The following is a 26,514-nucleotide window of genomic DNA, read 5'->3' as shown; positions in this document are numbered from 1 at the left end:
AGCTACCGTGGCCCTTTATAATCCCTCCCTATAACTTACTTAGGCGATCCCTGAGTAGAGTGAGTAGGCCGAAGCCTGTTAGTCTTAGTTTGCCTCAGTGAGGGAACTCCTCAGTCTGTGTGCAGCCAACCTCAGTGTGAGAGAAGCCTCGTGTGAGGGAGCTCCAGAGTCAGTGGGGCAAAGTTAGCATCACCCTGAGGAGAGTGAGTAGACCAAAGCCTGTTAGCATTACTTTGCCTCAGTGAGGGAACCCATCAGTTTGTGTGAGGTCAACCTCAGTGTGAGAGAAGCCTCATGTGAGGGAGCTCCAGAGTCAGTGGGCCAAATCTCGCATCAACCTGAGGAGAGTGAGTAGGCCGAAGCCTGTTAGCATTACTTTGCCTCAGTGAGGGAACCCGTCAGTCTGTGTGAGATCAACCTCAGTGTGAGAGAAGCCTCTGTGAGGGAGCTCCAGAGTCAGTGGGGCAAAGTTAGCATCACCCTGAGGAGAGTGAGTAGACCAAAGCCTATTAGCATTACTTTGCCTCAGTGAGGGAACCCGTCAGTCTGTGTGAGATCAACCTCAGTGTGAGAGAAGCCTCATGTGAGGGAGCTCCAGAGTCAGTGGGCCAAATCTAGCATCACCCTGAGGAGAGTGAATAGGCCGAAGCCTATTAGCATTAGTTTGCTTAAGTGGGGAACCCGTCAGTTTGTGTGAGGTCAACCTCAGCGTGAGAGAAGCCTGTGAGGGAGCTCCAGGGTCAGTGGGCCAAAGCTAGCATCAACCTGAGAAGAGTGAGTAGACTGAAGCCTGTTAGCGTTATTTTACCTCGGTGAGGGAGCTCCAGAGTCAGTGGGCCAAATCTAGCATCATCCTGAGGAGAGTGAATAGGCCAAAGCCTTTTAACATTAGTTTGCCTCAGTGAGGGAACCCGTCAGTCTGTGTGAGATCAACCTCAGTGTGAGAGAAGCCTCATGTGAGGGAGCACTACAGTGAGTGGGCCAAAGCTAGCATCACCCTGAGGAGAGTGAGTAGATCAAAGTCTGTCAGCGTTAGTTTGCCTCAGTGAGGGAACCTGTCAGTTTGTGTGAGGTCAACCTCAGTGTGAGAGAAGCCTTATGTGAGGAAGCTCCAGGGTATAAAGCTATTGTGTGTTTGTTTATTTGTGTTGTGGAAACCTTGTTTTTGTAAATAGTGCAGCTATACTATTTTACTAGAAAGAAAAGCCTCCACTAAGGCAGTACCTATTCATCTCCTCACATTCCATGTTTTCAAACTGCTAGGTTGGCAGGAGCTAGGGCTAACAGCAGGAGCTCACCCTGGCCTGCAGCTTCAAACTTCTGGTCAGCAGGTTTTCTGCAGCTAGCGGTTTAACCCGCTGTGCTATGGTGTCCCCTTATAATCCCTCCCTATAATGAGCAGCCAGGTTTCAAGGCTTTCTCACCCGGTCATCTTGAGATCAAAGCTACGCTGATAGGAAGGGAAACCTCTCCAAGCCCTGGCTTATCTGCCTCGATAAGAAGGCCCGGGAGAAAAGGAAATCTAGTTTCTCCCCGTGATCGAGAGAGCGGCACTTCCCATTTAATTCTGGCCCTTGGCCTTTGACCGTTTGTGTCCATCCTTTGACCACTCTGCTACTTTGAGTCTCCTCTGGGAGAGAAGAAGCAGGATATCAACACCTAAAACGATAACGATGGCTGCAGTCCAGGCAGGGGCCAACTTCAGCCCTCCAGGGGTTGTGGACTACAACTCCCACAATTCCTAACAGCCTCAGGCCCCTTCCTTTTCCCCCTCAGCCGCTTAAGCAGAAACACCTCAGCAAGCAAGAGTCCAAAAGTGGCAGGCAAACACAATCACAGACTGAACTGCAACAGCTCCAGGGCAGACGAAAACTTTTGGACTCCAACTCCCACCATTCCTAACAGCCTCAGGCCCCTTCCTTTTGCCCCTCAGCCGCTTAAGCAGAAACACCTCAGCAAGCAAGAGTCCAAAAGTGGCAGGCAAACACAATCACAGACTGAACTGCAACAGCTCCAGGGCAGACGAAAACTTTTGGACTCCAACTCCCACAATTCCTAACAGCCTCAGGCCCCTTCCTTTTGCCCCTCAGCCGCTTAAGCAGAAACACCTCAGCAAGCAAGAGTCCAAAAGTGGTAGGCAAACACAATCACAGGCTGAACTGCAACAGCTCCAGGGCAGACGAAAACTTTTGGACTCCAACTCCCACCATTCCTAACAGCCTCAGGCCCCTTCCTTTTCCCCCTCAGCCGCTTAAGCAGAAACACCTCAGCAAGCAAGAGTCCAAAAGTGGCAGGCAAAAGGAAGGGGCCTGAGGCTGTTAGGAATTGTGGGAGTTGTAGTCCACAACTCCTGGAGGGCTGAAGTTGGCCCCTGCCCGTGGTAGGATGAATCAGGCTGAATTGCCTTGATTCCCAGGACCTGTAGTTTTGCAAGGCGTGGAGTCTTCTCTGCTAAAGGATGCTGATGCCTCACCAAACTACAAATCCCAGGATCTCATCGCATTGAGCCAGGTGACGTCCCTTGAATAAGAAGCTCCAGGCTCAGCTCCTCCTTTTGTTTTGGCTCAGCACTACGATTACCATATTACCATATATATATATATATGGATGATGGAACTTCCAGTACCTTAACTCACATTCTGAGACCTCTGCAAACCTCATCCAATGACGGATCAAGACCAAACTTGGCACATAGACCTCTCATGACCCACTTTACGTCCTGGTGTTGTTTGGAAAAATTTGGAGATGGATGATGGGACTTGCAGTACCTTTGCTCACTTCCTGAGACCACTGAGACCCTCGCCAATGACTCATCAAGACTAAACTTGCCACATGGAGCTCCAATGACCCACTCTACATCCTGCTGCAGTTTGGAGGAGGACAGACCATGGATGATGGGACTTCAAGTACCTCCACTCCCTTCCAAAGATTGCTGCAACCCTCTTCTAATGACCAATCAAGACCACACTTGGCACACAGAGCCCCCATGATCCACTCTACATCCTGCTGCAGTTTGAAAGGGGATGGACTTTGCATGATGGGACTTGCAGTACCTTCACTCACTTACTGACACCACTGCCACCCTCATCTAATGACTGATAAAGACCAAACTTGGCACACAGAGCCCCCATGACCCACTCTATATCCTGCTGCTGTTTGTAGGAGGAGGGGCCATGGATGATGGGACTTCAAGTACCTTCACTCACTTCCTGAAAATAATGCAGCCGTTATCCAAAGACCAATAAAGACCAAACTTGGCATACAGAACCGCCATTACCCACTTTCTCTAATAACCCGGGCAACGCCGGGTCCCCAAGCTAGTATATATATATATGTGTGTGTGTGTGTGTGTGTGTGTGTGTGTGCGTGTGTGCGTGCATTGGCACCAGATGGGGTCCTCTTCCTACTGGAGGTTGGTGCTATGACTCTCTTTTGCCATTAGTGAAAAGATAAAACTAAGGAATGATATAATTTTCTGAAATGGTAACTTACTTGTCCAAACGCATCTACCCCTACGTCCCATCTCGCAATTTAAGATCATCCGGGGAGGCCCTGCTCTCGCTCCCGTTGGACCCCCGAAAATGGTCCAACGACCCCCCTGGGGGTTGCGACCCTCAGGTTGAGAACCGCTGCACCAACGCAAATGCAGCTAGTAGGGACAAGGAGCAGGGCCTTCTTGACTGTGGCCCCCCGCCTATGGAATACACTCCCAAAGGAGATAAGATCTGCTCCCACGATCCTGAACTTTAGAAAAAATTAAAATCATGGTTCTGGGACCAGGCCTTCGGATAATAGATCAGTGGTTCTCAACCTTTCTAATGCCGTGACCCCTAAATAAAGTTCCTCATGTTGTGGTGACCCCCAACCATATTTTCGTTGCTATTTCATAACGGTAATTTTGCTACTCTTATGAATCATAATGGAAACATGCGAGTTTGGAAAGGTGTGTGGGCCCGGCTGAAAGGCAGCCATTTTGGAAGGGACGGGGCCAACCAAGGCAGCTTCGCGACCCCCCGAAAATGGTCCAACGACCCCCCTGGGGGTTACGACCCCCAGGTTGAGAACCGCTGCAATAGATGTATGCAGCTTTTTAGAGGGACAAGAATGGGAATCTCGACTGATGAGATTCTTTTATGGTTTTAATGATTGTTTTGATGCTTGGTGATGTACTGTTTAATATGTCCTTTGTCCCACCCTGGTCATTATTCCACAGATATATGAACCCATTGTCCTAGTTCCAACAGACCTCACTACCTCTGAGGATGCTTGCCATAGATGCAGGCGAAATGTCAGGAGAGAATGCCTCTAGAACATGGCCATAGAGCCCGGAAAAACCTACAACAACCCAAGGACATCACCACTCAACAACAGTTTGCTCCAGGCTCAGCCAGGCCTTCAAATGCTAATGAAGGTGGTCAGTTGAAACATTCACACCTGGCTCCAGCAGACAAGAGTCCTTTGCCCCACCTTGGTCATTATTCCACAGATATATGAACCCATTTTCCTAGTTCCAACAGACCTCACTACCTCTGAGGATGCTTGCCATAGATGTAGGCGAAACGTCAGGAGAAAATGCCTCTAGAACATGGCCATAGAGCCCGGAAAAACCTACAACAACCCAAGGACATCACCACTCAACAACAGTTTGCTCCAGGCTCAGCCAGGCCTTCAAATGCTAATGAAGGTGGTCAGTTGAAACATTCACACCTGGCTCCAGCAGACAAGAGTCCTTTGCCCCACCTTGGTCATTATTCCACAGATATATGAACCCATTTTCCTAGTTCCAACAGACCTCACTACCTCTGAGGATGCTTGCCATAGATGTAGGCGAAACGTCAGGAGAAAATGCCTCTAGAACATGGCCATAGAGCCCGGAAAAACCTACAACAACCCAAGGACATCACCACTCAACAAAAGTTTGCTCCAGGCTCAGCCAGGCCTTCAAATGCTAATGAAGGTGGTCAGTTGAAACATTCACACCTGGCTCCAGCAGACAAGAGTCCTTTGCCCCACCCTGGTCATTATTCCACAGATATATAAACCCATTGTCCTAGTTCCAACAGACCTCACTACCTCTGAGGATGCTTGCCATGGATGTAGGCGAAACGTCAGGAGAAAATGCCTCTAGAACATGGCCATAGAGCCCGGAAAAACCTACAACAACCCTACTGTTTAATATGATTTATGTGTAATGTGTGGTCTTACAATTGTAGTTGTAAGGCACTGAATTTTGCCATTAACTATGTGTAAACCACTTAGAGTCCCCCTAGGAGTGAGAAAAGCGGTATAGAAATACTGTAAATAAATAATAATAATATACTGAAGGTCTGTAACAGGAATTTCTGTTTGCTCTGCGAGGCAAGTCGAGGCATCCAACATGGAAAGCACCCAAAGAACCACGCTCAATTTAGCTTTGCAAAATACAATAAAATCTCACAGGCGAGTGGATCACAGGGAGAGTTTTTCGTGGGACAAACGACTCACCCGAATCGGCGGACTCCGAGTAGGCCGAATCCTGGGAAGACTCCGAGGACACCGAATCCAGGGAGGACCACTCCGCCTTGAGGTCCGTCCCCAGCCGCTTCTTCCGCTTTGGAGTCTCACATTGGCTGGAAAGGCAAGAAAAGGAACATGAGACTTACAACAATGATACTCAACCTTCCTAATGACGTGGTCCCTTAATATAGTTCCGCGTGTTGGGGTGACTCCCAACCGTAAAATTAAAGAGCATTCTGAACTCCACCAACAATGGAATTGAACCAAACTTGGCACACAGAATTCCCACGACGAACAGAAAACAGGGTTTGGTGGGCATTGACCATGAGTTTTGGAGTTGTAGTTCACCTAGGTCCAGGTAGAGCACCGTGGACTCAAACAGAGATGGATCTGGACCAAACTTGGCACAAATATTCCATATGCCCAAATATGAACACAAATTGAGATTGGGGGAAATAGACCTTGACATTTGGGAGTTGCAGTTGCTGGGATTTATAGTTCACCTACCATCCAAGCCCATTCTGAACTCCACCAACAATGGAATTGAACCAAACTTGGCACACAGAATTCCCATGGCGAATTGGAAGGGTTTGGTGGGTATTGACCATGAGTTTTGGAGTTGTAGTTCACCTACATCCAGGTAGAGCACCATGGACTCAAACGGAGGTGGATCTGGACCAAACTTGGCACAAATATTCCACATACCCAAATATGAACACAAATTGAGATTGGGGGAAATAGACCTTGACATTTGGGAGTTGCAGTTGCTGGGATTTATAGTTCATCTACCATCAAAGCCCATTCTGAACTCCACCAACAATGGAATTGAACCAAACTTGGCACACAGAACTCCCATGAACAACACACAATACTGGAAGGTTTTCATGGGCATTGAACTTGAGTTTGGGAGTTGTAGTTCACCTCCATCCAGAGAGCACTGTGGACTCCAAAACAATGATGGATTTGGACCAAACTTGGCACGGATACTCAATATGCACAAATGTGAACATTGGTGGAGTGTGAGGGAAATAGACCTTGACATTTGGGAGTTGCAGTTGCTGGGATTTATAGTTCACATAAAACCAAATAGTATTCTGAACCCCACCAATGTGAAAATTGGGCCAAACTTCCCACACAGAATCCCAACGACCAACAGAAAATCCTGGAAGCGTTTGGTGGGTATTGACCTTGCGTTTGGGAGTTGTAGTTCACCTCCATCTAGAAAGCACTGTGGACCCAAACAGTGATGGATTTGGACCAAACCTGGCATGAATACCCAATATGCCCAAATATGAAAATAGATGGAGATTTGGGGGGAAATAGACATTGACATTTGGGAGTTGTAGTTGCTGGGATTTACAGTTCACCTACAATCAAAGAACATCCCGAACTCCACTAACGATAGAATTGGGCCAAACTTGGCACACAGAACTCCCATGAACAACACACAATACTGGAAGGTTTTCATGGGCACTGACCTTGAGTTTGGGAGTTGTAGTTCACCTATATCCAGAGAGCACTGTGGACTCAAACAATGATGGATCTGGACCAAACTTGGCACACAGAACTCCCATGACCAACAGAAAATACTGGAAGGGTTTGGTGGGTTTTGAGTTTGGGAGTTGTAGTTCACCTCCATCTAGAAAGCACTGTGGACTCAAACAATGAAGAACTCCCATGACCAACAGAAAATACTGGAAGGGTTTGGTGGGTTTTGAGTTTGGGAGTTGTAGTTCACCTCCATCTAGAAAGCACTGTGGACTCAAACAATGATGAATCTGGACCAAACTTGGCATGAATACTCAATATGCCCAAATGTGAACACTTGCGGAGTTTGGGAAATTAGACCTTGACATTTGGGAGTTGTAGTTGAAGAATTTATAGTTCACCTCCAATCAAAGAGCTTTCTGAAGTTCAGCAATGATAGAATTGGGCCAAACTTCCCACAAAGGACCACCAGAAAAGACTGTGTTGTCTGATGGTCTTTGGTGAACCCTCACAACCCCCCCCCCCCCCCACCTGAGGTTCTGACCTCCAGGTTGAGAAACACTGCTCTACAAACACAATGGTGCAAGTGACCAATGGGCAAGGCGTAGGCATTTGTGTGAAATGGGGAACGGCTTGAAGACCTGCACAACCACACTATTTGAAGCCAGGCCTGGGCCCACTTTGGCCCTCCCTCCAGGTGTTTTGGACTGCAACTCCCTTCCAGCTGTTAGAAATTGTGGGAGGGGAAATCCAAAACACCTGGAGGGAGGGCCAAAGTGGGGCCAGGCCTGTTCTGTACCTAGGAGGAGAAACAAAGGCTCTTTGCAGCCAAGCCACTATTATTTGCATTATTTATTCATTTGCATTATTTCTACCCTGCTCATATCAGCCCGGAGGTGACTTTTGCACTAATTCTGTGCAAGGGAGCACCCACCTGGTCACCAGGTGGAGAGGGAGCCAGGAGAGAAAGGCTTGATGATTAACTGTGGATATTCAGGGCGTGGGCCATTTGAAAAATGGAGGGAAGAAATGCAGCCCAGATTAAAACAACAAAACCTGGCCACCTCGCGGCACGCATTTCCGCTGCTCTGCACAACTGCACAAATTGTTCTTCCTCCAAGAGGAAGTTGGGTTGGGTGACATTCAAGCCCAAGATGGAGGGAATGGAAAGGAAAGGTCCCAAGGAAAGGAAGAACAGCCTCAGCCTCACTCTTGTCCATTAAACGAGATGGGATTGAACCCGGACTCTTTTGCAGCCTGGGAAGGAGTTGCAATCACAAGCGGCAATTAATCAGGACACCTTTCGACCTATTATTATTATTATTATTATTATTAACTTTATTTGTACCCCGCTAGCATCTCCCGCAGGACTCGATGCGGCTTACACAGGCCAGGAGCCTCAAAACACAATACAACAGAACATAACACAATAGTAAACAAGCAAATCAAAACAATTAAGCAAAATAACAACAATAACTACATCAAGACATAATTAAAACTGGTTCGGCCGGCGCAATGGGGTACATGGCAGGAGGAACATGGATTAAAAGGTGCGGTGTGCAGAAACCTCGGTTGTGCTAAAGTGCTTCTAGGACTTGGGATGGGGATTCCTAATCTGAGAAGGCACATCGGAACAGCCAGGTTTTTAGGTTCCTTCTGAAAACTGCTAAAGTAGGGGCCTGTCAGAGATCTTTTGGAAGGGCATTCCAAAGTTGGGGGGCCGCCACAGAGAAGGCCCTGTCCCGTGTCCCCACAAAGCGCGCTTGTGACGTGGGTGGGATCACGAGCAGGGCCTCCCCAGATGATCGGAGCGAGCGTGTGGGTTCGTAGATGGTGATGCGGTCACGCAGGTAGGGTGGTCCCAAACCGTTCAGGGCTTTGTAGGTGAGCACCTGCACCTTGAATTGGGCTCGGAAAATAAATGGCAGCCAGTGGAGCTCCCTAAACAGAGGGGTAGACCTCTCTTGATAATGGGCCCCGGTTAACATCCTGGCTGCTGCCCGCTGGACCAATTGAAGTTTCCGAGCCGTCTTCAAGGGCAGCCCCACGTAGAGCGCATTGCAGTAATCCATTCTAGAGGTGACCAAGGCGTGGACCACCCCGGCCAGATCAGCCTTCACGAGGTACGGTCGCAGCTGGCGCACAAGTCTCAGTTGTGCAAAGGCCCTCCCGGATACCGCCGACACCTGAGCCTCAAGTGTAAGCGAAGAATCCAAGAGGACACCCAGACTGCGGACCTGTGGCTTCAGGGGGAGTGTAACCCCGTCCAACACAGGTTGCCACCCTATACCCCGATCCGGTTTACAATCGACCAGGAGGACCTCGGTCTTGTCGGGATTGATCATCAGCTTGTTCTTCCTCATCCAGATCGACACAGCGGCCAGGCACTCGTCCAGCACCCGAGAAGCCTCCTTGGAATTAATACAGGCAGTCCCCAAGTTATGGACTTTGTTCTTAAGTCAATTCGTACACAAGTTGGAACAGGTACATTTCAAAGTGTAACTTCAGCCATATATATATATATATATACACACACACACAAACACACACACACATGAGGGGTATTTTTTAAGTAAGGTCCGTTTCATTGTAGACACCAGTAGTTTGCGTGCATACTACAACAAGCGCATGTGTGGTGTACCAGCATGCCTTGGGAACAATTGTGCTCAGTTTCCACTCTGTAGTTAACCTGTACGATTCTGTTCTGCGCTTTAAAAATGTTTAAGACTATCAACTCACCCAATGCATGTGATGTTCCCATTGGGGAGATGGTGGCAGGGTATAAATAAAGATTTATTTATTTATTTATTTATTTATTGCATTTATTAACCGCCGCTCTCAGCCCTAGGGCGACTCGTGGCGGTGTACAGTACATAAAAGACAATTTACAAAGAAATCAAGACAACAAAACTAACATGTCACTAATACACAACATCTAACTACACTAAAATAATCCGCTCCGTCTTATCGTGGAATCATAATCAGTCTCGTAGTCGTAATCCATTCCGGTTGTCATTTCCAGTAACATAGCACTCAGTTGAATGCCATCTCGAAGAGCCATGTCTTTAGTCTCTTGCGGAATGTCATAAGGGAGGGCGCCTGTCTGATGTCAGCAGGGAGGGAGTTCCACAGCCGGGGGGCCACCACCGAGAAGACCCTTTCTCTCGTCCCCGCCAGACGTGCCTGTGAGGCAGACGGGACCGAGAGAAGGGCCTCCCCGGATGATCTCAAGGTCCTCGTGGGCTCATAGGCCGAGATGCGGTCTGCAAGGTATTTTGGGCCGGAACCGTTTAGGGCTTTGTAGGATAGTACCAGCACCTTAAATTGAGCAAATCGGCAGCCAGTGGAGCTGGAACAACAAGGGCGTTGTATGCTCCCTGCGTCCTGCTCCTGTTAACAACATGGCTGCCGCGCGCTGGACTAGCTGAAGCTTCCGGGCCGTCTTTAAGGGCAGCCCCACGTAGAGAGCGTTGCAGTAGTCAAGGCGGGATGTGACCAGAGCGTGTACCACCGTGGCCAAGTCAGACTTCCCAAGGTACGGGCGCAGCTGGCGCACGAGCCTGAGCTGTGCAAATGCTCCCCTGGACACCGCCGAAACCTGGGGATCCAGGCTCAACGATGAATCCAGGATCACACCCAAGCTGCGAACCTGCGCCTTCAAGGGGAGTGCGACCCCATCCAGCACAGGCTGTAACCCTATGCCCTGCTTGGCCTTGCGACTGACCAGGAGTACCTCTGTCTTGTCTGGATTTAATTTCAGTTTGTTCGCCTTATTATTATTATTATTATTATTATTATTATTATTATTATTATATGCTGTTGGGCTTGGCCTCATGTAAGCCGCCCCGAGTCCCCATTGGGGAGATGGTGGGGGGTATAAATAAAGATTATTATTATTATTATTATTATTATTATTATTATTATTATATGCTGTTGGGCTTGGCCTCATGTACTCATGTAAGCCGCCCCGGGGTATTAAATAAAGTTTATTATGATGATTAATTTGCAAAGACTTGAACAGAGCTGTGGATGAGAAAGATGTGGAAAGCAAGATGGCACAACGCACGGCCCAGAAGCTACAAAGAAGGAAGGAAGGAAGCGTGCAGTTGCTGCCTGTTTAAAAAGGCACTCCACTCAACGGCCAGGGATGGGCACCCCGTCATTATTTTTAAAAAGCCGGTTCCTTCTACCAAGCCTTGCTTCTCCTTCCTGGGAAAAGGGCAGAGCGCTCCTCCCTCCAGCCAGCCGCACGCAAGGAATGCCAACCCCTCTTTGGCTTTGGCAACGAGCTTTTCCGTGCCGGTTCTGCAAGCCTTCAAGCTGCCGGATCACGTTGTGGGAAAGCAGCGGCATCAGCCCCCAAAGAGGCCTCTTCTCCTGAAAGAGAGGCTCAAACAGGAGCAGAGAACAAAGAAGGAAGGAAGCAAGCAAGCTGAGGCCCAGAAGGCCCCGAAAAGGCAAAAGTGGGAGCTTGCTTCGAGGAAACCCAAGTTTTCTGTTTGCAGAGTTCGTGCCCTGCCATACCGCGGCTCTGATAGAGCTTTCGTGGGCCAGGAATGCAGAGGAGGCTTTGCCACCCACTTGCTAGGAAATATGGCCTGCAGCATGTGCTAACAGAGGCAGGTTGGCCATCTGCTGAGGGAGTTTTGAATGAGATTTTCCTGCTCCTTAGCAGGGGGTTGGGCTGGATGGCCCACCAGGTCTCTTCCAACTCTAGGATTCTAATCCTCTGCCTTTGCACCTCCAAATATTTGTCTATATAAATAAAAATGTAATGTTTGTTTGTGGGATTAACATAATTCAAAAACCACGGGACGAATTGACACCAAATTTGGACACAAGATGCCTATCAGGCCAACGAGTGACCATCACTGAAAAACACAGAAAAGACTTAAAAAGCCAAAAAATGAAAAACACATTACAACACATATGCAAAACCACATATATAAACACAAATGCACATATATACACATATACAGAAATACACACACACACACATATATACAGACTGGGCCATAGCAACACATGGCAAGGGATGGCTGGTATATAAATAAAAATGCAATGTCCGTTTGTGGGATTAAAGTAACTTAAAAACCACTGGACGAATTGATACAAAATTTAGACACAAGACACCTAACAGTCCAACAAGTGTCCATCACTCCTAAAAAACTCCAGCAGACCAGACAAATACCCGAAAAATACACCATTTATACAAATACACATACACTCATATACATATACACATGCACACATTCATGTATATATATGCATAAATATACACACATACAGATACAGATACATACACATGCACACATACGTATATACATATAAACATACATACATACACAGATATATACAATATGTATGTACACATATAAATACACAAATATATGCACGCACATATATATACACCCATATATATATACATACACACACACACATATACACACACAAAACACATATACAGAGACTGGGCCACAGCAACGTATGGTAGGGGACGGCTAGTTTATAAATAAAAAAGTAATGTTCACTCGTGGGATTAACATAATTCAAAAACCACTGTGCGAATTAACAACAAATTTGGACACAACACAGCTAACAGGCCAACGAGTGACCATAACTCATAAAAACACCGGAAAACACAGCAGAAGAGACTTAAAAAGCCAAAAAACACATTGCAACACATGCACAAAACCACACACACACACATATATATGCAAACACACATGTATACACAAATGTATACACACTGAGAAAACACATATACACAGACTGGGCCACAACAATGCATGGCAGGGGACGGCTAGTATATAATAATAATAATATTAATAGTAAGACTTTATTTGTACTCCGCCCTATCTCCCTTAAGGGACTCAGGAGGGATTCCAACCCATAATAAACACAAAAAATTCAAGACAGGTACAAACATGACTACGTGAGCAACCCACCCATTCCCCAAAGCAAACCAACATCAAACAACTAATTATAACATCAACTCAGAATTGCACAAGCACTTAAACAGTAAAATTACCCCTAACCATTATAACATGAGCTCTACTTAGCCAATCTCCTGGAGGTTCACTAAAAAGAAATTGAAATTAACTAAACTGCAATGATGTCCATGGCACTGCTTGCAAGTCAAGGCAAGCAAGGATCAGGGACCCGGGCCTGGATCTTGAAGGCGCCGGCCTTCTTTGGCTGTGGCTTTCTCTAATGCAAGCTTAACACAGTGCTACGGAGCCCCGGGAGTTGTAGTTCGGCCCTCTAAGGCAGGCTTAATACAGCACTACGGAGCCCTGGGACTTGCAGTTCGGTACTCTAATGCAAGCTCAACATGGTGTTACAGAGCCCTGGGAGTTGTAGTTCTGCACTTTAACGCAAGCTTAACATGATGCTACGGAGTCCCGGGACCTGTAGTTTGGCCCTCTAATGCAAGCTTAACAGAGTGCTACGGAGCCCCGGGAGTTGTAGTTCAGCACTCAAAATGCAAGCTCAACACGGCGCTACGGAGCCCTGGGAGTTGTAGTTCAGCCCTCTAATGCAAGCTCAACACGGCGCTACAGAGCCCTGGGAGTTGTACTTTGGCCCTCTAATGCAAGCTCAACACGGCGCTACAGAGCCCTGGGAGTTGTACTTTGGCCCTCTAATGCAAGCTCAACACGGCGCTACAGAGCCCTGGGAGTTGTACTTTGGCCCTCTAATGCAAGCTTAACACAGCGCTATGGAGATCCGGGACCCCTCTGGCAGAGAAGGCTTCAGACCTTGCAAAACTGCAACTCCTGAAGGTTCAAGCGTCCAGAACAGATGGATGAAGGGTTTTGCTACGGAGCCCTGGGAGTTGTAGTTCAGCCCTCTAATGCAAGCTCAACACGGCGCTACGGAGCCCCGGGAGTTGTAGTTCAGCCCTCTAATGCAAGCTCAACACGGCGCTACGGAGCCCTGGGAGTTGTAGTTCAGCCCTCTAATGCAAGCTCAACATGGCGCTACGGAGCCCCGGGAGTTGTAGTTCAGCCCTCAAAATGCAAGCTCAACATGGCGCTACGGAGCCCTGGGAGTTGTAGTTCAGCCCTCTAATGCAAGCTCAACATGGCGCTACGGAGCCCTGGGAGTTGTAGTTCAGCCCTCTAATGCAAGCTCAACACGGCGCTACGGAGCCCTGGGAGTTGTAGTTCAGCCCTCTAATGCAAGCTCAACACGGCGCTACGGAGCCCTGGGAGTTGTACTTTGGCCCTCTAATGCAAGCTCAACACGGCGCTATGGAGATCCGGGACCCCTCTGGCAGAGAAGGCTTCAGACCTTGCAAAACTGCAACTCCTGAAGGTTCAAGCGTCCAGAACAGATGGATGAAGGGTTTTGCTACGGAGCCCTGGGAGTTGTAGTTCAGCCCTCTAATGCAAGCTCAACACGGCGCTACGGAGCCCCGGGAGTTGTAGTTCAGCCCTCTAATGCAAGCTCAACACGGCGCTACGGAGCCCTGGGAGTTGTAGTTCAGCCCTCTAATGCAAGCTCAACACGGCGCTACAGAGCCCTGGGAGTTGTAGTTCAGCCCTCTAATGCAAGCTCAACACGGCGCTACGGAGCCCCGGGAGTTGTAGTTCAGCCCTCAAAATGCAAGCTCAACACGGTGCTACAAAGCCCTGGGAGTTGTAGTTCAGCCCTCTAATGCAAGCTCAACACGGCGCTACGGAGCCCTGGGAGTTGTAGTTCAGCCCTCTAATGCAAGCTCAACACGGCGCTACGGAGCCCTGGGAGTTGTACTTTGGCCCTCTAATGCAAGCTCAACACGGCGCTATGGAGATCCGGGACCCCTCTGGCAGAGAAGGCTTCAGACCTTGCAAAACTGCAACTCCTGAAGGTTCAAGCGTCCAGAACAGATGGATGAAGGGTTTTGCTACGGAGCCCTGGGAGTTGTAGTTCAGCCCTCTAATGCAAGCTCAACACGGCGCTACGGAGCCCCGGGAGTTGTAGTTCAGCCCTCAAAATGCAAGCTCAACACGGTGCTACAAAGCCCTGGGAGTTGTAGTTCAGCCCTCTAATGCAAGCTCAACACGGCGCTACGGAGCCCTGGGAGTTGTAGTTCAGCCCTCTAATGCAAGCTCAACACGGCGCTACAGAGCCCTGGGAGTTGTAGTTCAGCCCTCTAATGCAACCTCAACACGGCGCTACGGAGCCCCGGGAGTTGTAGTTCAGCCCTCAAAATGCAAGCTCAACACGGTGCTACAAAGCCCTGGGAGTTGTAGTTCAGCCCTCTAATGCAAGCTCAACACGGCGCTACAGAGCCCTGGGAGTTGTAGTTCAGCCCTCTAATGCAAGCTCAACACGGCGCTACGGAGCCCCGGGAGTTGTAGTTCAGCCCTCAAAATGCAAGCTCAACATGGTGCTACAAAGCCCTGGGAGTTGTAGTTCAGCCCTCTAATGCAAGCTCAACACGGCGCTACGGAGCCCTGGGAGTTGTAGTTCAGCCCTCTAATGCAAGCTCAACACGGCGCTATGGAGATCCGGGACCCCTCTGGCAGAGAAGGCTTCAGACCTTGCAAAACTGCAACTCCTGAAGGTTCAAGCGTCCAGAACAGATGGATGAAGGGTTTTGCTACGGAGCCCTGGGAGTTGTAGTTCAGCCCTCTAATGCAAGCTCAACACGGCGCTACGGAGCCCCGGGAGTTGTAGTTCAGCCCTCAAAATGCAAGCTCAACACGGCGCTACAAAGCCCTGGGAGTTGTAGTTCAGCCCTCTAATGCAAGCTCAACACGGCGCTACGGAGCCCTGGGAGTTGTAGTTCAGCCCTCTAATGCAAGCTCAACACGGCGCTACAGAGCCCTGGGAGTTGTAGTTCAGCCCTCTAATGCAAGCTCAACACGGCGCTACGGAGCCCCGGGAGTTGTAGTTCAGCCCTCAAAATGCAAGCTCAACACGGTGCTACAAAGCCCTGGGAGTTGTAGTTCAGCCCTCTAATGCAAGCTCAACACGGCGCTACGGAGCCCTGGGAGTTGTAGTTCAGCCCTCTAATGCAAGCTCAACACGGCGCTACGGAGCCCTGGGAGTTGTACTTTGGCCCTCTAATGCAAGCTCAACACGGCGCTATGGAGATCCGGGACCCCTCTGGCAGAGAAGGCTTCAGACCTTGCAAAACTGCAACTCCTGAAGGTTCAAGCGTCCAGAACAGATGGATGAAGGGTTTTGCTACGGAGCCCTGGGAGTTGTAGTTCAGCCCTCTAATGCAAGCTCAACACGGCGCTACGGAGCCCCGGGAGTTGTAGTTCAGCCCTCAAAATGCAAGCTCAACACGGTGCTACAAAGCCCTGGGAGTTGTAGTTCAGCCCTCTAATGCAAGCTCAACACGGCGCTACGGAGCCCTGGGAGTTGTAGTTCAGCCCTCTAATGCAAGCTCAACACGGCGCTACAGAGCCCTGGGAGTTGTAGTTCAGCCCTCTAATGCAAGCTCAACACGGCGCTACGGAGCCCCGGGAGTTGTAGTTCAGCCCTCAAAATGCAAGCTCAACACGGTGCTACAAAGCCCTGGGAGTTGTAGTTCAGCCCTCTAATGCAAGCTCAACACGGCGCTACAGAGCCCTGGGAGTTGTAGTTCAGCCCTCTAATGCAAGCTCAACACGGCGCTACGGAGCCCCGGGAGTTGTAGTTCAGCCCTCAAAATGCAAGCTCAACACGGTGCTACAAAGCCCTGGGAGTTGTAGTTCAGCCCTCTAATGCAAGCTCAACACGGCGCTACGGAGCCCTGGGAGTTGTAGTTCAGCCCTCTAATGCAAGCTCAACACGGCGCTACGGAGCCCTGGGAGTTGTACTTTGGCCCTCTAATGCAAGCTCAACACGGCGCTATGGAGATCCGGGACCCCTCTGGCAGAGAAGGCTTCAGACCTTGCAAAACTGCAACTCCTGAAGGTTCAAGCGTCCAGAACAGATGGATGAAGGGTTTTGCTACGGAGCCCTGGGAGTTGTAGTTCAGCCCTCTAATGCAAGCTCAACACGGCGCTACAGAGCCCTGGGAGTTGTAGTTCAGCCCTCTAATGCAAGCTCAACACGGCGCTACGGAGCCCCGGGAGTTGTAGTTCAGCCCTCAAAATGCAAGCTCAACACGGTGCTACAAAGCCCTGGGAGTTGTAGTTCAGCCCTCTAATGCAAGCTCAACACGGCGCTACAGAGCCCTGGGAGTTGTAGTTCAGCCCTCTAATGCAAGCTCAACACGGCGCTACGGAGCCCCGGGAGTTGTAGTTCAGCCCTCAAAATGCAAGCTCAACACGGTGCTACAAAGCCCTGGGAGTTGTAGTTCAGCCCTCTAATGCAAGCTCAACACGGCGCTACGGAGCCCTGGGAGTTGTAGTTCAGCCCTCTAATGCAAGCTCAACACGGCGCTACGGAGCCCTGGGAGTTGTACTTTGGCCCTCTAATGCAAGCTCAACACGGCGCTATGGAGATCCGGGACCCCTCTGGCAGAGAAGGCTTCAGACCTTGCAAAACTGCAACTCCTGAAGGTTCAAGCGTCCAGAACAGATGGATGAAGGGTTTTGCTACGGAGCCCTGGGAGTTGTAGTTCAGCCCTCTAATGCAAGCTCAACACGGCGCTACGGAGCCCCGGGAGTTGTAGTTCAGCCCTCTAATGCAAGCTCAACACGGCGCTACGGAGCCCTGGGAGTTGTAGTTCAGCCCTCTAATGCAAGCTCAACACGGCGCTACAGAGCCCTGGGAGTTGTAGTTCAGCCCTCTAATGCAAGCTCAACACGGCGCTACGGAGCCCCGGGAGTTGTAGTTCAGCCCTCAAAATGCAAGCTCAACACGGTGCTACAAAGCCCTGGGAGTTGTAGTTCAGCCCTCTAATGCAAGCTCAACACGGCGCTACGGAGCCCTGGGAGTTGTAGTTCAGCCCTCTAATGCAAGCTCAACACGGCGCTACGGAGCCCTGGGAGTTGTACTTTGGCCCTCTAATGCAAGCTCAACACGGCGCTATGGAGATCCGGGACCCCTCTGGCAGAGAAGGCTTCAGACCTTGCAAAACTGCAACTCCTGAAGGTTCAAGCGTCCAGAACAGATGGATGAAGGGTTTTGCTACGGAGCCCTGGGAGTTGTAGTTCAGCCCTCTAATGCAAGCTCAACACGGCGCTACGGAGCCCCGGGAGTTGTAGTTCAGCCCTCTAATGCAAGCTCAACACGGCGCTACGGAGCCCTGGGAGTTGTAGTTCAGCCCTCTAATGCAAGCTCAACACGGCGCTACGGAGCCCCGGGAGTTGTAGTTCAGCCCTCAAAATGCAAGCTCAACACGGCGCTACAGAGCCCTGGGAGTTGTAGTTCAGCCCTCTAATGCAAGCTCAACACGGCGCTACAGAGCCCTGGGAGTTGTAGTTCAGCCCTCTAATGCAAGCTCAACACGGCGCTACAGAGCCCTGGGAGTTGTAGTTCAGCCCTCTAATGCAAGCTCAACACGGCGCTACGGAGCCCCGGGAGTTGTAGTTCAGCCCTCAAAATGCAAGCTCAACACGGTGCTACAAAGCCCTGGGAGTTGTAGTTCAGCCCTCTAATGCAAGCTCAACACGGCGCTACGGAGCCCTGGGAGTTGTAGTTCAGCCCTCTAATGCAAGCTCAACACGGCGCTACGGAGCCCTGGGAGTTGTACTTTGGCCCTCTAATGCAAGCTCAACACGGCGCTATGGAGATCCGGGACCCCTCTGGCAGAGAAGGCTTCAGACCTTGCAAAACTGCAACTCCTGAAGGTTCAAGCGTCCAGAACAGATGGATGAAGGGTTTTGCTACGGAGCCCTGGGAGTTGTAGTTCAGCCCTCTAATGCAAGCTCAACACGGCGCTACGGAGCCCCGGGAGTTGTAGTTCAGCCCTCTAATGCAAGCTCAACACGGCGCTACGGAGCCCTGGGAGTTGTAGTTCAGCCCTCTAATGCAAGCTCAACACGGCGCTACAGAGCCCTGGGAGTTGTAGTTCAGCCCTCTAATGCAAGCTCAACACGGCGCTACGGAGCCCCGGGAGTTGTAGTTCAGCCCTCAAAATGCAAGCTCAACACGGTGCTACAAAGCCCTGGGAGTTGTAGTTCAGCCCTCTAATGCAAGCTCAACACGGCGCTACGGAGCCCTGGGAGTTGTAGTTCAGCCCTCTAATGCAAGCTCAACACGGCGCTACGGAGCCCTGGGAGTTGTACTTTGGCCCTCTAATGCAAGCTCAACACGGCGCTATGGAGATCCGGGACCCCTCTGGCAGAGAAGGCTTCAGACCTTGCAAAACTGCAACTCCTGAAGGTTCAAGCGTCCAGAACAGATGGATGAAGGGTTTTGCTACGGAGCCCTGGGAGTTGTAGTTCAGCCCTCTAATGCAAGCTCAACACGGCGCTACGGAGCCCCGGGAGTTGTAGTTCAGCCCTCTAATGCAAGCTCAACACGGCGCTACGGAGCCCTGGGAGTTGTAGTTCAGCCCTCTAATGCAAGCTCAACACGGCGCTACGGAGCCCCGGGAGTTGTAGTTCAGCCCTCAAAATGCAAGCTCAACACGGCGCTACAGAGCCCTGGGAGTTGTAGTTCAGCCCTCTAATGCAAGCTCAACACGGCGCTACAGAGCCCTGGGAGTTGTAGTTCAGCCCTCTAATGCAAGCTCAACACGGCGCTACAGAGCCCTGGGAGTTGTAGTTCAGCCCTCTAATGCAAGCTCAACACGGCGCTACGGAGCCCCGGGAGTTGTAGTTCAGCCCTCAAAATGCAAGCTCAACACGGTGCTACAAAGCCCTGGGAGTTGTAGTTCAGCCCTCTAATGCAAGCTCAACACGGCGCTACGGAGCCCTGGGAGTTGTAGTTCAGCCCTCTAATGCAAGCTCAACACGGCGCTACGGAGCCCTGGGAGTTGTACTTTGGCCCTCTAATGCAAGCTCAACACGGCGCTATGGAGATCCGGGACCCCTCTGGCAGAGAAGGCTTCAGACCTTGCAAAACTGCAACTCCTGAAGGTTCAAGCGTCCAGAACAGATGGATGAAGGGTTTTGCTACGGAGCCCTGGGAGTTGTAGTTCAGCCCTCTAATGCAAGCTCAACACGGCGCTACGGAGCCCCGGGAGTTGTAGTTCAGCCCTCTAATGCAAGCTCAACACGGCGCTACGGAGCCCTGGGAGTTGTAGTTCAGCCCTCTAATGCAAGCTCAACACGGCGCTACAGAGCCCTGGGAGTTGTAGTTCAGCCCTCTAATGCAAGCTCAACACGGCGCTACGGAGCCCCGGGAGTTGTAGTTCAGCCCTCAAAATGCAAGCTCAACACGGTGCTACAAAGCCCTGGGAGTTGTAGTTCAGCCCTCTAATGCAAGCTCAACACGGCGCTACGGAGCCCTGGGAGTTGTAGTTCAGCCCTCTAATGCAAGCTCAACACGGCGCTACGGAGCCCTGGGAGTTGTACTTTGGCCCTCTAATGCAAGCTCAACACGGCGCTATGGAGATCCGGGACCCCTCTGGCAGAGAAGGCTTCAGACCTTGCAAAACTGCAACTCCTGAAGGTTCAAGCGTCCAGAACAGATGGATGAAGGGTTTTGCTACGGAGCCCTGGGAGTTGTAGTTCAGCCCTCTAATGCAAGCTCAACACGGCGCTACGGAGCCCCGGGAGTTGTAGTTCAGCCCTCAAAATGCAAGCTCAACACGGTGCTACAAAGCCCTGGGAGTTGTAGTTCAGCCCTCTAATGCAAGCTCAACACGGCGCTACGGAGCCCTGGGAGTTGTAGTTCAGCCCTCTAATGCAAGCTCAACACGGCGCTACAGAGCCCTGGGAGTTGTACTTTGGCCCTCTAATGCAAGCTCAACACAGCGCTATGGAGATCCGGGACCCCTCTGGCAGAGAAGGCTTCAGACCTTGCAAAACTGCAACTCCTAAAGGTTCAAGTGTCCCCAAACAGATGGATGAAGGGTTTTGCAGGCCTTCAGGGAGCATGACAGGACTGCCTATTTAATGCCAGAGGGCTCAAAATATGGAGCAAGGCGCGATGCCTCCATTCGGGCCTATGCGCCGTCCTAAAGGCAGGCTGCGCAGAGCAGCGGTTGCATCCCTGGCAGATGGTCCTTTTGTTCTGATTCTCCTGAATAAGGGAGATCAGGGTCATCAGGGTCATCATGAGTCCCTGACTTTTTTGGTGGGAACTCAACAATTCTATGATTCTAATGCAAGCTCAACATAATGCTATGGAGCCCTGGGAGTTGAAATTTGGTGCTCTCTCGCAGAGAAGGCTTCGGACCTTGCAAAACCGCAACTTCTGAAGGTTCAAGTGACCCCAAAGGGGTTGAGGAAGGCTTTGGCCTATTTCCAATTTCAATTTTACATTTGGCCTTCCCATAGTTTTAATTGTATGCTGTCTTATTGATAATGTTTATGTTTTATTTTAATTGCTTGTATTGTTGCGATTATTGCTTGTATTGCTTGTATTTATTGTATTTATTGATTATTGCTTATACTGCATCTCCCTTTATTTATTTATTTATTTATTTCGTGTGCTTCTACCCCGCCCTTCTCAACCCCCGAGGGGGGACTCAGGGCGGCTTACAAAAGGCACATCTAGGTGCCTACACAAATACAATAACATATAAAACCAGCAATTAAATGGTCAGCAATTAAAAACACTTAAAAACAATATATCACACAATCGATAGCCAATCTCAGACACAGCGTTCACCAACTCAGAGTTCATATTTCGTTCCACCTTGTCCAATTCCTATCCATCGTCACAGTCCCTTACTCATCTGCCAGAATGCCCAAACGCCTGGTCCCACATCCACGTCTTTAATTTCTTTCTGAATGAAAGGAGGGATGTTGCTGATCTGATCTCCCCGGGGAGTGAATTCCATAGGTGAGGGGCCACCACCGAGAAGGCCCTGCTCCTCGTCCCCGCCAACTCAGGCTTAAGTTCAAACAAATACAAGAAAGGTTTATTGAGTAGAAGTTACAGAATAAAGCGAATGTAGTTGAATAGGCTTGGCTGTTACAATTAAAGTGTTCTTGTTCTTAAAAGCGTAACGGTTGCATGAGAGAATGGTTCTTTCTTGGTTACAGTTCCTATTACAAAACCCAGCTATTTCTTCTCCAAAATAGCTGTAACTAGTTTGCCACAGCTTATTCACTGTGCAAACTTCAGGCAAACTGCCTATTCTAATCAGGAACTCCTACAAGCTTCTCTGATCCCACTCTGACTCTAACACTAACCAGAACTGAACTGAACTGACTAAAAGCAGCTTCTCACTTTCCCCCCAACAGTCTGGGCAGGGGGGCACACAATCCCACCATCTACCCCTAATCATAAAGGCAGCCTTTATGGCCAAACAATATAACTGGACAGGGGGCAAACAGATCCCACCAACTGTCCCTCCTTTAATAAGGAATTCACACCACTTTGGCACTTAGATAACACTTGAGGGGATGTTTCTTTATTTAAACTCTTCGCTGCCACCATAAACCAAATAATCCGGAACCCTCTAGCTATTTAAAATATTAAAAGGCTTTTTAGACCACCATGTACTGTGACTTTTAGAAGGGCTTCTTTATAAGAAAACAAATGAGGTTGATTCAAAAAGAAAAGGGACTCAATCCACAAATGGCACTTGACTCAGGCTTAAGTTTTAAAAAATAACAAGGAAAGTTTATTGAAGTAAAAGTTACAGAATGAAGAGAATGCAGTTTCCTAAGCTTGGCTGTTACAATTAAAGTGTTCTTGTTCTTAAAAGCGTAACGGTTGCATGAGAGAATGGTTCTTTCTTGGTTACAGTTCCTATTACAAAACCCAGCTATTTCTTTCTTAAATAGCTGTAACTAGTTTGCCACAGCCTACTTCGCTGTGCAAACTTCAGGCAAACTGCCCATTCTAATCAGGAACTCCTACAAACTTCTCTGATCCCACTCTGACTCTAACACTAACCAGAACTGAACTGCGGTCCTTGGGGAGATGGTAGCGGGGTACAAATAAAGTGTTATTATTATTATTATTATTTGCAGGCATTCAGGAAACGTGAGAGGACTGTTTATTTAATGCCAGAGGGCTCAAAACATGGAGCAAGGTCAGATGCCTCCATTCCGGCCTAAGTGTTGTCCTAAAGGCAGGCAGCGTGGAGCAGCAGTTGCATCCCTGGCAGATGTTCCTTTTGTTCTCTGATCCTCCTAAACAGGGAATAAGGGAGATCAGGGTCTTTTCAGTGGGATAAAACACCAAGGCAAGGCTATGCCAAGAAGACCTAAATCGATGGCAAACCCCAAAAAGTCCTGCCAGAACTTCCAAGGCAAGCAAAGCCTTTTAGCTTCTGAGACATGTGCTTCCAGCTGCAGGGAATCCCCCAAAATAGGCCTCCGACCTTCCAGGGCTCATCCACACTGGGACCTTAATGCAGTTTGGCACCATTTCCATGCTATGGAACTCTATCATCATCAGAAGCAGAAGGTTAGCCGCTGCCAGAAGGGACAGAGAGTTTCATCTATGCTGATGATCGTGCCATCACTGCTCAAGCAGGGAGTTTTGAGATGGTTGAACAGAAGCTCTCCAAAGCTCTAGGTGCTCTTACTGCCTCTTACAGGGAAAACCAGCTGATCCCTAATCCATCTAAAACACAGATAAGTGCCTTTCATCTCAAGAACCTTAAGAACAGACAAGCATCCTGAGCTCTGAGGATGATTACCTAGGAAGGAATCCCACTGGAGCATTGCAGCGCACCCAAATCCCTGGGAGGAGTCACTCTGGACCGTGCTCTGACCTACAAGAAGCACTGCCTGAACATCAAGCAAAAAGTGGGTGCTAGAAACAATATCATACGAAAGCTGACTGGCACAACCTGGGGATCACAACCAGACACAGTGAAGACATCTGCCCTTGCGCTATGCCACTCTGCTGCTGAGTATGCATGCCCAGTGTGGAACACATCTCACCACGCTAAAACAGTGGATGTGGCTCTGAATGAGACATGCCGCATTATCACGGGGTGTCTGCGCCCTACACCACTGGAGAAATTGCACTGCTTAGCCGGTATTGCACCACCTGACATCCGCCGGGAAGTAGCAGCCAAGAGTGAAAGGACCAAGGCAGAGACATCTCCAGCTCATCCCCTGTTTGGGTATCAGCCAGCACGTCAATGACTTAAACCAAGAAATAGTTTTCTAAGATCTACAGAGACACTCGTTGGAACACCTCAGCAAGCCAGAGTCCAAAAGTGGCAGACTCAAACCCAGAACTGATACGAAATGAGAGACTCCCCCCTGGGCACACAGAAGAAAACTGGGCGACTTGGAAGGCGCTGAACAGACTGCGCTCGGGCACCACGAGATGCAGAGCCAACCTCAAGAAATGGGGCCACAAAGTGGAATCCTCGACATGCGAGTGCGGAGAAGAGCAAACCACTGACCACCTGCTGCAATGCAACCTGAGCCCAGCCACATGCACAAGGGAGGATCTTCTTGCAGCAACACCAGAAGCACTTCAGGTGGCCAGATACTGGTCAAAGGACATTTAATCCACTACCAAGCTTGCAAAATTTGTGTGTTTTTTTAATCTGTTTGTTTTGTTCTGTTAGAAATGTAATCCAATGGTATGGTTGCGGATGACACGATAAATAAAATCAGAAGCAGTGGTTCAATTAGGTGTTCAATTAAGTAGTGCAATCAATTGACTGAGTTTGGAACTTGGAATTTGGAACTTGGAATAATGGACGAGGAGATCGGATTATGACTTTACTGATGAGACGTGTTGGATGAGTTATATGGATGTATTGATATCATGTTGATTTACTGATGTATTGTTGTATTGTTTTAGTTGCTTCAGTTATTGTTTAAATGTTAATGCCAATGCTGTGCACTTTGTATATTGACCTGTTGTAAACCGCACTGAGTCGCCTGCGGGCTGAGATAGTGCGGTATACAAATAAAGTAAATAAATAAATAAATATTTGAGGAGACTCAAAGCAACGAGGAGTCAGAACCACAACGTTACAGATACCCATCCTAGTCCCAGGAAAAACCTCTTAGCATTCCTGCCTTTGTTTTGTTTTGAACATCCTATGCACTAAATATTTGCAGGCAGAACAACACGGGAAGCACCACCACGCTTTGCTCCCCGGGGAGGAACCAGGAATCCAGGTCCCAGGAGCACGTGGCTGGCATTCCTTTCCTTCAAAGGAAGGAAAGAAAGACGGGAAGAAGGAAGGAAAGGAAATGGGGAAGAAAAAGTTGTCCCTTTGTTAGCTAGGCCGGACCATGAGGTCCCTCCTCTCCCAGAAGCCTCTCTTCCCTTCCCAAACCCAATGAGGACAGGCCCAGACCAGAGGGAGGACTTCTCAGAATTTCAAAGCAGATTGCAATAGAATATTAGTATGTGAACACATGTCTGCATCTATGAATTGCATACATATACTGCATGCATGCATACATATATTTACAACATTTATATGCCACCTTTCTCACTCCAAAGGGGACTCAGAGCGGCTTACAGGTAATATATAAATACAATATATTATATTATTACCATAGCACAATATTGGGATTATATATTACATATACAATTCAAATATACACAGATAGAATCATAGATTCCTAGAGTTGGAAGAGACCTGGTGGGCCATCTAGTCCAAACCCATTCTGCCAAGAAGCAGGGAAATTGCATTCAAAGCACCCCCGACAGATGGCCATCCAGACTCTGCTGCAAAGCCTCCAAGGAAGGAACTTCCACTGGACTCCGAGGCAGAGAGTTCCACCTCTGAACATAGAATCCTAAAGTTGGAAGAGACCTGGAAGGGGGGGGGCATCATCCAGTCCAACCCCATTCTGCCAAGAAGCAGGGAAATTGCATTCAAAATACCCCTGACAGATGGCCATCCAGCCTCTGTTTCAAAGCTTCCAAAAAAGGAGCCCCCACCACACTCCGGGGCAGAGAGTTCCACTGCTCAACGGCTCTCACAGTCAGAATGTTCTTTCTAATGTTCAAATAGAATCAGTATATGTGTGTATACATGTATACACACACATACTATTATATTCCAATATGCATGCAATGTATGTCTAAATTGTACTGTATATATGCAATATATGTATACAATTTATATGGTATGTGCTACGCCCACACACCCCGACATTATATTCCTATGTAATGTCGAGATATGTGATTTTAATGCTTTTGTATGTGTATGGTCTAATATGTTTCGGCATTGAATGTTTGCCATTTATATGTTGTGCTCCACCGAGTCCCCTTCGGAGTGAGAATGGCGGAATATAATGCTTCAAACAAATAAATAAATATGTGCATGTCATATATGCATACAGTTCATAGCGTATATTCTGCACACACAAACACATACTGATATTATATTCCAATATGGATGCAATGTAGCTATAAAATGCATTGTATATGCAATATATGCATACAATTCATATTGTATATGCTATACACACACACACACATATACACATACTAATATTATATTCCTATATGCATACAATTCATACCGTATATGGTACACACACACACATACACACACACTGATTATATCCTAATATACATACAATGCATGTATAAAATGCATTA

At 48.8% G+C, this 26,514-nt stretch overlaps 1 protein-coding gene across 1 annotated transcript in view; it reads right to left on the bottom strand.

Moving 5' to 3' along the window:
• CDC25B (cell division cycle 25B) overlaps positions 1 to 26,514 on the bottom strand; it is a 57,924-nt gene that overhangs the window by 25,980 nt on the left and 5,430 nt on the right. Inside the window, exon 2 of the mRNA XM_067468427.1 lies at positions 5,485 to 5,609. Within this exon, the coding sequence (XP_067324528.1) occupies positions 5,485 to 5,609 (125 nt within the window). The remainder of the gene's footprint in view (positions 1 to 5,484; positions 5,610 to 26,514) is intronic.

The sequence above is a fragment of the Anolis sagrei genome, chromosome 5, assembly GCF_037176765.1.
Source record: "Anolis sagrei isolate rAnoSag1 chromosome 5, rAnoSag1.mat, whole genome shotgun sequence".
In the NCBI taxonomy this organism is placed as follows: domain Eukaryota; kingdom Metazoa; phylum Chordata; class Lepidosauria; order Squamata; family Dactyloidae; genus Anolis; species Anolis sagrei.
The sequence above is the reverse complement of the archived record's forward strand: the minus strand, read 5'-3'. Positions and strand labels throughout refer to the sequence as shown.